The 14,535-nt window shown below is 44.8% G+C and overlaps 1 protein-coding gene across 2 annotated transcripts in view; it reads left to right on the forward strand.

The window, feature by feature from the left end:
* CNIH3 (cornichon family AMPA receptor auxiliary protein 3) overlaps positions 1-12,780 on the forward strand; it is a 50,641-nt gene extending 37,861 nt beyond the window's left edge. For both annotated transcript variants that reach the window (XM_072140041.1, XM_072140042.1), the window contains exons 4-6: positions 8,808-8,920; positions 9,063-9,206; positions 10,545-12,780. In XM_072140041.1, coding sequence (XP_071996142.1) covers positions 8,808-8,920; positions 9,063-9,206; positions 10,545-10,572 — 285 coding nt within the window. In that variant the 3' untranslated portion in view covers positions 10,573-12,780. The remainder of the gene's footprint in view (positions 1-8,807; positions 8,921-9,062; positions 9,207-10,544) is intronic.
* The last annotated feature ends 1,755 nt before the right edge of the window (positions 12,781-14,535 follow it).

Raw genomic sequence — 14,535 nt, forward strand, 5'->3', positions numbered from 1 at the left:
CTTGTACAAGCACCTCCAATTTTTAAGGAAAAATGCAACAAATTTAAAAACTTTTTTTTAACCAAAATACACCATAATCTCAGTATAGCATCTTACAGTGTCTGGTTTGTTAAGGGTTTAATAGGTACAATCAATTATTGTGGCTCCAAAAAGTCAACAATCACAATTATAATTTTGTATCTACACCAACATTCATTCCGTCTAGATCTTATAAAGTGGTAGCAATGCAAAAGTATAGGATGGCTAGGCTTCCATTCACTTACAGCAAGCAGAGATCTTGAAAATAATGAGGAGCTGAAGGATGAAGTCGATAAGAAAGTTGCCGAACTTTCTATAATACAATTATTAAGGGGATTCTACCTTCTCCCAAATCACAAGTAAAAGAAGCTTTCCAGACCTACTGTTACATCTGTGCCTGGGCCGTCCCTAGGCTGAGAAGATGCTGAACAGTGCTCTAGTGTCTGGGCTCTCACCTGCAGCAAATGTCATACTCTGATAACCTGTGTGTGCGGTGTCCTTCTTGCTGGTTAATGTTTCTTTGATAGCTCTATCGTCCGTACAGCTGCTTCGCTACTTCTGTATTTCTGGTTTCTGACATTTGGCACTCTTACCTGACTATTGCTTTGTATCTGTGATTTTGTGCTTGATTAACTATCTTTGTTGTGACCCGGATTGTGTACCTCTCCTTTGTGTTGTTTGTTTGTCTTGTTAAGTGTACACACTTATGGAAGGACCGTCTTCGTGGTTGTTCCGTAACACCTTGGATACGCTGAGGCAACCAAACAGGGCTGTTGGTTCCCTGTACAGAAGATCATCAGTATGTTAAATGTACTGAGTCCAGCATGCCCATTACATTTTAATCAAACATGGAGGCAATAGTTAATCAGATACACGTCGTAGTTCACATGGTGCAGAACCCTGCAGAGCAGGAACAGCAGTGTGGACAATAGGGCTAGCAAAAAATCTTTAACCAGCATAGAGAAAAGCACATGTGAGTATGACATCTGCTCCAGGTGCTCTGACAGTGGGAGCATGTTAACTTTTTCTGGTTCAGAGCAAAGTTTGGGGAGACCTTGGTGAATTAGTTTCAATCTGCAGTCTAGCCACTAGAGCCCTGTTCAGACTGCCAACTGAGATGAACCAGATGAAACTCATCACCATCTCAGCCTCTTAGTAAGAACTGCGGAAGACCCTGACACAGATGTAACAAATACCTTGTATGTTTCCTAACAATCTAGTCTTTAAGAGAAAATTCCATCTGTATCTTTATGCAAATGAGCCTCTGGGTGCACTGGGGGTGTGGCAGTTTCCTGCATGCGCACCTGTTTTTTAAAATTTGTATCCTACCCATTACTACCCGGCACTGCACCTATACATGATGATCGGAAACAAGGTATATAAAGAAGGAAATAGGTGGGCTTATCCCTTATGGCCACACCCCCAGTGCAATGAGAATGGAATTTGCATAAAGAATAATTTATAAATAACAATTTCTCCAAAACGACAGATCTTTGGGGAACAGGAAAGATATATTTGAAAACCTTATAATTTGCCATACACAATGCTTGGCAGAATTGTGGGTGATTTGGGAGCCATTAAGCGCCCTTTAAGGGAGCTCCCTTTAAGGTTCAGGTTCCCTTTAAGGATTTTTCATCAGCCCATTTCAGAATGTATACAACCTCCAATAAATGGTTGGCTTTTGTAAGCCGCCCCCTTCAAAGTTAGTCGCAAAAAGCTGGAGTCACCCTTTAAATTTTGAAAACAGATTAAAAAATAAAAGTTTTAAAAAATCTTAAATTAATGAAGTTTGCAAAAAGTACAAGATGTCTTGTAATTATCCCCGGAGGAAGACGTGGAATGGCGCCTTTCCCATCACTCATAACAATAAGACTCCATAGGAAACTTCCAAACTTCCAGCTGAGGACTCCGCTCCCGGAACAATGGCTGGAAATGATCCCAGAATCAGTTGTATCCGTCTCGTTACAGTAACAAGAAGCAAGTCGGATATAGGAAGAGGTTACTCTATTATACACGGCTCCTATAGTTAATATTTAATTGGTCGAAGACTTAAAGGACCGTATTATACACAAGTTTGTTCTATTTATTACTTTCTGAAAAGTTTAACCTGATAAATACAATGAGGTTACTAAGGGTCCAGGGATCACATTTCCATCAGACTGTTCATGGTTTTTGGGATTTCACAGCCGGGACAGGGATTTAGAAGGGGATTGTGTCGCACGCGACCGGATTTTGGTGCAGCGGCTCCGGCTTTCATGTGACAGAAATTGGGGGGCGGCCGTCAGTTGATCCAACTGATTCGGACTGAGCGCGGGATTTAACTTTAAAATTGTGTCGCACGACAATGCACTTACATGCACCAGGAAGAAGAAGGTGAACTCCGGGGACCTGAGCGGGGAAGCGACACATGCAGGATATCGGGTGCAGGATCTTAGTGACTCCCCGCACAGCGCATTATACACGGACAATGCACTTACATACACCAGGAAGAAGAAGGTGAACTCCTGGGACCTGAGCGGGGAAGCGACACATGCAGGATATCGGGCGCATGATTTTAGTGAATCGCGGCACAGCGCATTATATATGGACAATGCACTTACATGCACCAGGAAGAAGGTGAACTCCAGGGACCTGAGCGGAGAAGCGACACATGCAGGATATCGGGCGCACGATCTTAGTGACTCCCCGCACAGCGCATTATACAGGGACAATGCACTTACATGCACCAGGAAGAAGGTGAACTCCTGGGACCTGAGCAGGGAAGCGACACATGCAGGATATCGGGCGCACGAGCTTAGTGACTCCCTGCACAGCGCATTATACACGGACAATGCACTTACATGCACCAGGAAGAAGAAGGTGAACTCCAGGGACCTGAGCGGGGAAGTGACACATGCAGGATATCGGGCGCACGATCTTAGTGAATCGCGGCACAGGGCATTATATATGGACAATGCACTTTCAGTGCATTCAGGGACGGGGTAAGTAAATGTGCCCCCATTATCTCTTGACAAGACACCATTCCTGCGCACTGGATTATGGGTGCTAGTTTTTTGTTGTCAAGACACACAAAAAGCAGTCGCAATTTCCAAATTGTGACTTTTCAAACATTTGCGTCCTGATCTCCACAAAAAGTGTGCAGCGAGGAGGGCCAGAGAAAAACTGCTGCAGGATAGAGGCGCAATCAAGGAATGTGCCAGAATTAAAAAGGGGAGCCACTCATGCTGAAATATCTGGCACCAGCACAAAGTTCCCCATAATTGGTCCCACTTCATGCGACATTATGATCCTAAACAACTTATCTGGGACCCTGGTTCGGTTCATGGGATCTGGCTAATTCCATTGTACAGAGCAAGGTGCTTTCAGATAAAGTCCCTTGTATACAGGCGGTCCCCTACTTAAGGACACCCGATTTACAGACAACCCCTAGTTAAAGACAGTCCCCTCTGCCTACTGTGACCTCTGGTGACCTCTCTGGATGTTACTATAGCCCCAGGCTGCAATGATCAGCTGTAAGGTGTCTGTAATGAAGCTTTATTGATAATCCTTGGTCCAATTACAGCAAAAAATCTTGAAACTCCAATTGTCACTGGGACAAAAATTTTTTTTTGTCAGGATCTACATTCATAAAATATACAGTTTCGACTTACATACAAATTCAACTTAAGAACAAAGCTCCGGACCCTATGGAATCTTGTATGCAACCCGGGGACTGCCTGTATTTGCCACCATCTACCGCCTGTAACTGTTAAAGCAGCTGTAATATTATCCACCTGGGAAGGGAGGGTTTCATTGTTGACCAATTATAACTTTGTCAATCCTTTTTTGCCCCAAGTTTCCTAATTGGTGGATGACTGGACCACCCAGAGTAGAAGTAACTTTTACTCCCTGTGGCTGGAAGTTCCAGACCAATCTTAGAACAATCTCAGAACAATCTCAGAAGTGCCTGATCCGGCGGCCCCCAATCCATTAGGTCAGACCCCGGTGGGAGGACGGTGTATCAGAAAACTTTTATAAAGCTCCATGAGAAGTGCCATTAATAGCGCCATTTAGTGCTCATTAGCGCCCATAAGGACGCGGCGCATGACGCTAGTATTCTATTTAGAGTGCAGACAGTAATTAATTCTGCCTTGCCGGAGGAACATGTTTTATTCATGGACATATTGTTGTGGAGCTCGTGTGATGTAAAGTCTCCATCGCGGGCTGCCCGCAAGATGTGTCACAACTTTTGACAAAGCCATCCATATTTCATGAGCTCTGTAGGAAGAGCAGGTCTGCGCCGGGTAGGTGATCCTTTTTTAGGTTGTAGGTGGCAGAGTGCGGGGTGTTGATATCTGTCGATGTGATTTACAGTCTGTGACGTATGCTGATATTAACCCCTTCTCGACCGGTGCATGGATATGATAGCGAGACAGCATCTAGAGCTAAACATGATATACTTAAAGGGGTTGTCCACTTTAAAGGAAATTTACCATTTGTTTTTATGCATTGTGAACCAAGCATACCTTGAGAATGCTGTAGCTACACGGATGCAGAAACATATCTTGTTTAATCCCTGAACCAAGTGGTTTTGCTGAAAAAACAATTATAAAATTATGGTAATGACACCGGCGTAATGATCGTGATTACAAGGGGTCTGACCGCAACCGGATCCGCTGTCAGGTAGAGGCCCGCTTCTGACCCATGCAATGTGCTGATACGCGGCGCATGGGGCAGGTGTTATTTTGAATCACAATCCAAAATAACAATATATTTGCCTGCTCCACCAACCCTCCGTCTCCTATCAAATGGTGAGATCCGACCAGGAAGAAGCCGGATCCGACGCAGGCGCGTGTAATGACGTGTCTTTCTGCCCCGGGTCTTCTGAGGTCCATGACCCGGCATGTGACCCCACAGACGCGTCATCAAACATTAGGTAAATATAAATAGGAATGGGGAGATGGGTATCTGTCACACAGTTATAAATAAGCAGCTTACAGCTCAGCCTCCCTGACTGTATTCTTATGGTAGAGCTAAAATGGTTCTGCTTCCTGGTGCAAAAGTGGTGCTGTGCTGAGACATCATGGGATTGCTGTCAAACAAGAGAATAAGATAAAAGGAGGATAAATATTAAGAGAAATTCTATTTTGAATAATTGTATAAGAAGTGCACACGGATGGAAAGCTTTGATCACTAGTGTCATGCAATTGTCGGGCAGAGCAAGACGTATGTGAGATAAAACGGCAACCATAAGCGGCATGGCAGGAAGTGATGTCATAGCTTGGCTCGGGGGCTATCTCAGTAAGCTGTACCTTTACCTTTGTCTACTCAGACTTCCTGCTGACGATTGAGAAAGTTGAATCCTAGTTTGGTGGAAACTTTGAATTGTTTCTGAAAATTCCTGTTCCCTATTGTTGTGTTCCTTTAAGAACAGCTCATCTTCTTGGGATGCCCTCATCATTCCCGGGCACATGACTATGGTGTGTATCCATGTAACCAGTGCATTAGGCCTCATTCCCAGCTCCCCACCGGCTGCGCCAGTCATCGTACTGCGAGTTCTTAAAGGTCACGATTTACACAACTAATTGCTAAAGCAACTAGAAAAGCGAAGAGGGAAAGGTCGCGCTGTCGGCTTTTATTGTGCATTTATTTTTATCTGATCGTTAAATCTCTGTATTAAACGGGCGATAAATATTTTAAACACGCGGAGCCCTGCTGCGAGGCTTCTAGGTCAGGGCCTCAGATCTCAGATCTATAGTTTGTATCCGTTACCCTCATTGTTTATACAATGGGGCACATTTACTTACCCGGTCCAGTCGCGATCCAGCGGCGGGTTCTCCGACGCTGATTCGGGTTCTGCCGGGATTCACTAAGGTCCGTGCGCCGATATTCACCAGGTGTCGCTGCTGCGCCGAGGTCCGCTGGAGTTCACCTGCTTTTTCCTGGTGTATGTGAGTGCTTGATCTTGCGACACAAATGGCTTTTTAAATTCTGCGGTTTTTCCGAATCCTTCGGGTTGTCCGGTGGCCACGCCCCCCGATTTCTGTCGCGCGAAAGTCGGCGCGATTGCGCCAAAAATCGATCGTGTGCTCCACAATTCCGTGAAATGCAGTGCAAAGAGGAAATATTCGGGAAAAACCCGACGGATTCGCGGCTGCGGACCCTTAGTAAATGTGCCCCAATGTGTCTACAACTTGTGACTCTCCAACTGGTGCTGAACTAGGACCTGCTATGGGCTTGGTTTCATTTACCACCAGGATAAAGGACTGTAAACCAAGCACACTTACATGCACCCATCTGGCAGGATCCAATCTTGATTTATCTCCTTTATGCCCTTTAACATTCATGCAAATGAACCTGAGGGGCTCTGGGCTCCATAGCTGTTAAAGAGGACCTGTCGACCCCAAAAAATACCCCCACCAAATATGTTCCGCCTAATCCTATCCCCAGCCCCTTTTTATTTATATTTATTCAATTTTTATTACAATTTGTGTGTGCATCGCATAGAGCCGGCAACGATTGCGCAATACATGCGCTGCTGCCGGCTCTATGCAATGCGTAGCAGAGGGGCTTATTCAGTGGTTGAGTGTTCGGTCGGATCGATTAAAACTATGTTAGCACACACAAATTGTAATAAAAATTGAATAAATATAAAGGGGCTGCGGATAGAATTAGCGGGAACATATTTGGTGGGGGTATTTTTCGGGGGGGACAGGTCCTCTTTATTTGAGCCCGGAGCCCCTCCGGCTAATTTACATTTTTTAAAGCTTTTTTGGGTAAAAAACGAGGGCATAAGAAACTAAATGAAGAGCAGATCATGCAAGAAGGTGCACACACCAGTATGTCAGTGTGCTTGGTTTACAATCCTTTATCCTGGTGGTAGATTTCCTTTAAGGAACTTATCATAATTCATATCTCGAGGAGCTGTAGTCTGGTCTCCTTTCCTTGTCCAACCCCTTGTTCTAGCTCCATTAAAGGAAATATATGGCTCAATGGGGCAGATTTACTTACCCGGTCCGTTCGCGATCCAGCAGCGCGTTCTCTGCGCTAGATTCGGGTCCGGCCGGGATTCATCAAGGTAGTTCCTCCGCCGTCCACCAGGTGGCGCTGCTGCGCTGAAAAGCATCTGAACGCACTGGAGTTCACCGGGCCGGACCAAGTGAAGGTAAGCGCGTCCCAAGCGACACAATTCTTTTTTTAAATGCGGCGTTTTTTCCGAATCCGTCGGGTTTTCTCTCGGCCACGCCCCCCGATTTCCGTCGCGTGCATGCCGGCGCCGATGCGCCACAATCCGATCGCATGCGCCAAAATCCCGGGGCAATACAGGGGAAATAGGCTCAAATCGGAAATATTCGGGTAACACGTCGGGAAAACGCGAATCGGGTCCTTAGTAAATGACCCCCATTGTCTTAACCACACCTGGCATCTGGCTCAAATGTGTTGGGACAGTGTCTAATTTTAAGAGTCGATATGACCCGTGCCATAGGAGGCGCCACAGAGTCTTGTAGCCTCCACAGATCTTTAATGTATCAGTTTTATGCAGACATTACTAAATAACTTCACGTCTAGGAGTTCCAGAGAATGAATATAGTTGAAGGGTCATTTTAGTTAATTCCAGAACTGGTCGAGCCTTGGACTGACTCACTGGTAAACCCACCTGTGGGCCCCTGAGCTTGGTGGGCCCCCAGGATACATATTGCTGGCTCACAGAGCTAAACGGATCTAAGTTAAAGGCATAGACCAGTCAGCCGGTTACTGACAGGGCCCCTAGGACTATATATCTATGGCTAGCTATGGAGTATAGCACTGGGCCCCATTACAGGATTTTACCAGTGGGCCCTAGGCACTCCAGTCTGACACTGAACTGGTGTACCTCTTTAAGTTATAATAGGACCTAGTGCTTAAGGGGTTAATAATTGTGACAGCAATTACTATCAAATATTCTCCTTGCCCCCACAAAAACCCTGAGTGTGAGCTGACGGCCCCATGCATTATACATAGCAGACGCACAGTCACAGTGTAGGCGACTGCCATAAGTCTCTTCTCGTAATGAAGGCTGATGATATTTCTCCCAGAGAATTGCTATTTTCATCCTTTGCACATTGGCGCCGCGCTCAATCCTTCCCTTCAGCAGATGACATCATGGATTAAAAACTCTATGCAAGTTTCCCCAAAGGGGATCTAGACATCTTGGGTCACGTTATTGAAAATTGGCGCAGAAAAGACTGAATATAAGGAATGGGAGTATTCAATTCAATCTACACAGTTCCATCTTTGTGCCCTCCTTAAAGGACATTTACCACCAGGATGAAGGATTGTAAACCAAGCACACTAATATACTGGTGTGTGACCCCTCTGGCAGGATCTGTTCTTCACTTAGCTTTTTATGCCCTGGATTTCACAAAAAAGGCTTTAAAAATTATGCAATTGAGTTTGTGGGGCTCCAGGCTCCATAGGTATTAATGGAGCCTGGAGCCCCTTAGACTCATTTGCATAATTTAAAATCCAGGGCATAAGAAGCTTAAAGAAGAGCAGATGCTGCCAGAGGGGGAACACACACCAATATGTCAGTGTGCTAGGTTTACAATCCTTCATCCTGATGGTAGATTTCCTTTAAGCACCCTACATATTGCACATACCACCTTAGTGTCCCCTACAACATCATTAATAGATAGAGGTGAGCATCGTTATTGTGAAGGAGCAGAAAGGAGGGTTACTATTACTATTTAATATTTGTGCCCTATTAGAAGTAGAAGCCCTCTGTATGTTAGAAAATCCCCTAATTAATTCCATAAAACTTTTCCTTTCAGCTGGTGCTTCCGGAATATTCCATTCACAGCCTGTTCTGCATAATGTTCCTATGTGCTGAAGAATGGTTAACACTAGGGTTAAACGCCCCATTACTCTTCTACCATATCTGGAGGTAAGAATTTTTTTTACTTTGCTGAGACTCTACGCTGTGAGAGGGGAGAGGGAGCTGCTACGGGTGATTTCTAATGATTTGACATTGTGACGTGTTGTGCTCTGGACCTCCTCATTGTTTACCAGTCTTTATTCCTCCCCAGGTACTTCCACTGCCCGGCAGACAGCTCGGAGTTGGCTTACGACCCTCCTGTAGTAATGAACGCCAGCACCTTGAGTTATTGTCAGAAAGAAGCCTGGTGCAAACTCGCCTTCTATCTCCTCTCCTTCTTCTATTATCTATACTGGTAAATCCCTACATCACAACTTGCTTATTTTATATAAGACACAAGAGGGAATTTTTTTGCTGTTGGTGGTCCATTACAGCAGCGCAGGGTTCATCCATCGGCTTGTAATATGGACCTGTAGGATAGTCACACATTTGAGGGTCCAGTTGCTTCTGGCTCCGGGAACCTTAGGGACATCTTTTCCACAACCAGTTCTATACTGGGACAGATTCAAGAAGTTTCAAGTTACACCTCTGGAATAAGGCCTACAAATATTCCTAATGAACCCCCAGATACATAAAGATCTAAATGTAGAGAAGGCAGTCAGCTGGATCCTGATGCTCCTTATGAGGGACTTATCTTCATGAGAACATCAGACATATTGAAATCCACCAGCCCAATCAGTCTTTCCCTCAAAAATTAGCCATGATAGAGCCTCCCTCCAACTTGCTCCTCCTATATAGTGTCCTTGTCTTAGTGAACTCCCACCAATTTTACCACAAACCTGGGAAAACCCATTGACTCGAGTATAAGCTGAGGGTGGGAAATGCATTGGTCACAGCCTCCCCAGTATATAGCCTGCCGGACCCTTCCCCATAGTATATAGCCAGCACCTGCCTCCCCAGTATATAGCCTGCCACCCCATATCCCCCAGTATATAGCTAGCCCCTTGCCCCAGTATATAGCCAGCCCCCTGCCCCAGTATATAGCCACCCCATATCCCCCAGTATATAGCCAGCCCCTTGCCCCAGTATATAGCCAGCCCCCTGCCCCAGTATATAGCCAGCAGTGGGGGAAGCCGGAAAGGTGAGTTTTCAATTTTTTTTTTTACTGGAGTATAAGCCGAGTTTGGGGTTTTCAGCACATATTTTTGTGCTGAAAAACTAGGCTTATACTCGAGTGTTTTCTGGGTGGAGGATTGCTTTTAATCCTCCATATATGTTCAGATACTGTGCTTCGATTTGGGCTGGTCCTAGTAATCATCTAATGTGTACGGAGCCTCCTGGTTCCTCTTTGATGGTGACCATTGTTCCTCTTTGATGGTGACCATTGTTCATCTTTGATGGTGACCATTGTTCCTCTTTGATGGTGACCATTGTTCCTCTTTGATGGTGACCATTGTTCCTCTTTGATGGTGACCATTGTTCCTCTTTGATGGTGACCATTGGTGGAGATAAGATTGCAGCGAGGTGGAGTTTATCTGCCCCATTCCTTTGTTTTGGAAAGATAAGAAGCAGACATGACCGCGCTCCAAAATCATTGGGTTTGGTCAACATTAATGGTCAACTTTAAATCTGTCCACAACCGTAATGTTCAATGGTTTGATGGTGACTGACACTGTCTTCTCTCCTTCTCCAGTATGATATACACTTTAATGAGTTCCTAAAGGAGGAAGAAGCTCGGAGATTGGGAAAACTCCTAAGACTTGCCCAGTGTAGAGATTACCGTATCTATCTTTCCACCAACATCACTCTACGGGAAGGAACCTTGGTTGGTGGTTGTGGTGGCCCTGGAGATCTGAGAAGGTCCTTGCCTCGGATGGTATAATTGTGTCTATAGACTTAACTTCCAAAGAGACGACTTACCACATGGAGTAATACATGACACTCATCCCAGGATTATGAACTTTGACAGATTCTTGGACATCAGGAGCTTTAGTTCTCCTCGGAGATGTGATCTTGGTGGATGGTTGTGGTGGCCCTGGAGATCTGAGAAGGTCCTTAACCTCGGATGGTATAATTGTGTCTATAGACTTAACTTCCAACGAGACGATTTACCACATGGGTCGCTGAGAATTATGGAGCGATACATGACACTCATCCCAGGATTATGAACTTTGACGGATTCTTGGACATCAGGAGCTTAGTTCTCCTCGGAGATGTGGTCTTCAAGATGGCTTTAAGACGTCGTTGACATGTCTCTTCTCTATTGCAATAATATACTTTACCTTTTTTACATCTTTGACACTTTGAGATGATGCTCTGGGGTATATTTGCTTACATTCCCTTTGATTAATTCATTATCCGGCCCCTCCAGATGTCACCACTCGGAGCTTCCTAATGGACAGGTAATTTCTTCCAAGAAGAGCCGGCTCCGCCGTTTCCTGCCACCAGTGATTACGGATTATTTGTTCCATCCTTCAGCCTTGCATGTGTTCAGTTAAATTCATCTCTCAGTTTGACACGGAATTATCATATATCCCGAGCATTTGGGATGCAAATTCATCCGGATCAGATTTTGGCGGATGAAAGGGGGGGGGGGATTTGTATTTTGTATATTTATTAATCTTAGTTTATATTGAGAAGTATCTGTTCTAAGACTATCCATAGACACACAGGGGACATAAAGGGGATGTCTGGTCAACATTTCCGCTTGCTGTCAGTGAATGGGGGCACTGTGTATATAAATTACACATTTTCTTAAAGGGGTTGACCAAGTTTTTAAAGTATCCCCTATCAACAGGACAGTAGATAGTTTGGCCACTGGAAACTAATCATGAGAACAGGGTTTTGAATGATGTTGCAGGCAGAGAATGCTCCCTGCTTCTCCATTCTACAGCATTTTGCGATCTTAATATGAACCCAACCCCTTTAATAGGGCAAAGGTTCAGTATCTACCTGTGTCATGTCTGTATTTTTGCTATCAAACAGCAATCTTGAAAATGCCCTAAAATCGAAAACATATAATTGACTGTCAAAATGATCTACTCCGAAATCTAAAGCAACCTTGACAATAATTGTCTGCAGCGCCTATGCGTCCTTATAGTAACAGACTACAAACAATGGGGGTCATTTACTAAGGGCACGAATCGCTTTTTTCGGGTTACCCGAATTTTTCTGTTTTGCGCCGATTTTCCCTGAATTGCCCCTGGTTTTTGGCGCACGCAATTGGATTGTGACGCATCGCCGCGCATGCGATGGAAATTGGGGGCGTGGCCGTAGAAAACCCGACGGATTTGGAAAAACCGCCGCATTTAAAAAAAAAAGTGTCACTTGACACACGCTTACCTGCACCCAGCGTAGGACGGTGAACTTCAGTGCATTCCGACGAACTTCAGCGCAGCAGCGACACCTAGGGGACGTCGGGGGAACTACCTTTGTGAATCGCCGGAAGACCCGAATCCTCCACATAGAACGCGCCGCTGGATCGCGAATGGACCGGGTAAGTAAATCTGCCCCAATCTTTCGAAATAAATCAAGTTTTTGCATTTGGTAAATCTGACTGCAGGATCAGACTACACAGGGTTTGTTTGTAGTCTGTTACTATGGAGATAATAAGAAAATTTGCAAAGTTGTATCATTTGGCAACATTATATAGTGGGACAATGTGGAATATTTTTTAATGTTTTGGCATATCCAAATTTAGGTACGGTCAGCAGAATTTTTGGTTTGATTGCTTGATCTGCCTGATGCTTTGTATGTACATGGTGGATATATCAAGGGCTGTAGCGTCATATCCATTGTCCACATCCCAGATCTATCCTGCACATCTCTATACAATTCTACTTGAAGAATCTATACTGTTGCGCTCAATTGTTATATGCATGCAAGGATGTGGGTCTGTGTGGAGAGCATTTGTTCAAAGTTTTTTTTTCTAAAAAAAATAAAAAATAAAAAAACTTTAAATTTGTTGGAGTAATTTATTTTGTATTCAGATGTCATGTATATATAATAGTTATGCTGCATCTGCTTGGAAGGGAATGTATCCCCTTTTATATGTTACTTAAAAAATCTATGACAAAGTTTTTTTCAAATTAACTATATTTCTTTTTTAATGTATTTTTTCCGTGATTATGGAGGGAGACATATTATCCTGCTCCAAAGCACTCCATAGATTAGAAGACATAGGGGGTCATTTACTAAGGGCCCGCTTCACGGTTTCCCAACGTGTTACCCGAATATTTCCGATTTGCGCCGATTTTTCCTGAATTGCCCCGGGATTTTGACGCACGCGATCGGATTGTGTCGCATCGGCGCCGGCATGCACGCAACGGAAATCGGGGGGGCGTGGCCGAACGAAAACCCGACGGATTCGGAGAAACCAACGCATTTAAGAAAAAAAAGTGTTGTGGGACACGCACTTACCTTCACCAGGAATAGGATCGTGAACTCCGGCGGACCTCGGCGGACTCCAGTGCAGCAGCGACACCTGGTGGACGTCGGAGGAACTGCCTTAGTGTATCGTCGGAAGACACGAATCCACCGCAGAGAACGCGCCACTGGATTGCGAATGGGCCGGGTAAGTAAATCTGCCCCATAATATCACAGAAAAAAATTGGCCTCTATAGGGATGCATTGTGAGCATGCTCTGTGACCTATGCAGAGGTCATTGTAAAGGGAGGGAGGAGGAGCTGACCCTCCCAGTACTGTGCCTGACTCTGCAGGATATTGTATTGTGGGCGACTTTGATGCTACTAGGATCTGACTGAAGAGGTACTTTGACTGACTTTGGTAAACGTCTTATATTTGTTATCCATGGCCTCCTTCCTTCTAAAATCAACTTTTACAATTATGTTAATGAGCCTGAGGGGCTACTGGGCTGTTCCCAAAGCCCCTTCGTGCTGCAGTTTCTCAGGCTTTTACAGTGTGCAGGAGAACTTCCCCTTTTCCAAAGTGTAATGAAGCTGTGAGAACCACTCTAGTAGTCAGTCAGGCTACTTAGCATAATTTTAATAGTTGATTTTAGATGCAACAATAACAACAAACCTAAGAAGATTACCACAGTCAGGTGCCTGGATCTATGAGTAAGTGCACCTGCTTTAACCATGTTTGATATTGATGGTAGAGTTCATTTAAAGGGGTTGTCCAACTGAAAAGGGTTGTACTGACTTGTCAAGTTCTCCCCTATTTCTCCCAGATTTCCTTTAATAGGTGTCATTCTGCTGATTCCTGCACCTCTAGCCTGCACGGTTCCTGAGTAATCAGCACTATTAGTCCCAGTAGTGAATATGCTAATCTGCCTCTATACTGTCAGTTGGGCAGTTTCCTCTAGCCCAGGACCGCCCACCTGACAGTATTTGTGATATTGGGGGGGGGGGGGGGGGTTAACTAATAGCTCTGATTGCTCCGGAACGGTAGGGGCTAGAGAGAAAATTCCAACTGTGCCGGAATCAGTGGAGCGACACCTAGTAAGAAACTGGTGTCTCTGGAGAGTCTGACAGTTCCCCTTAAAAGTGTAATGTGAAGGTCCTTAGCCTCAAGTGTGCAACAGGACCCCTACTTATGATACGTCACTTAAAAATACTGGATTAGATGGACTCGTGGACCTCTGGGGCGTCTGATCCTTATTCCTGATTTTCAATAACTGCTGCTCTGGAGACAAAATACAGAATATGATACAATAGCATTAA

Source organism: Engystomops pustulosus, chromosome 3, assembly GCF_040894005.1.
Source record: "Engystomops pustulosus chromosome 3, aEngPut4.maternal, whole genome shotgun sequence".
NCBI classification, from domain to species: Eukaryota; Metazoa; Chordata; class Amphibia; order Anura; family Leptodactylidae; genus Engystomops; species Engystomops pustulosus.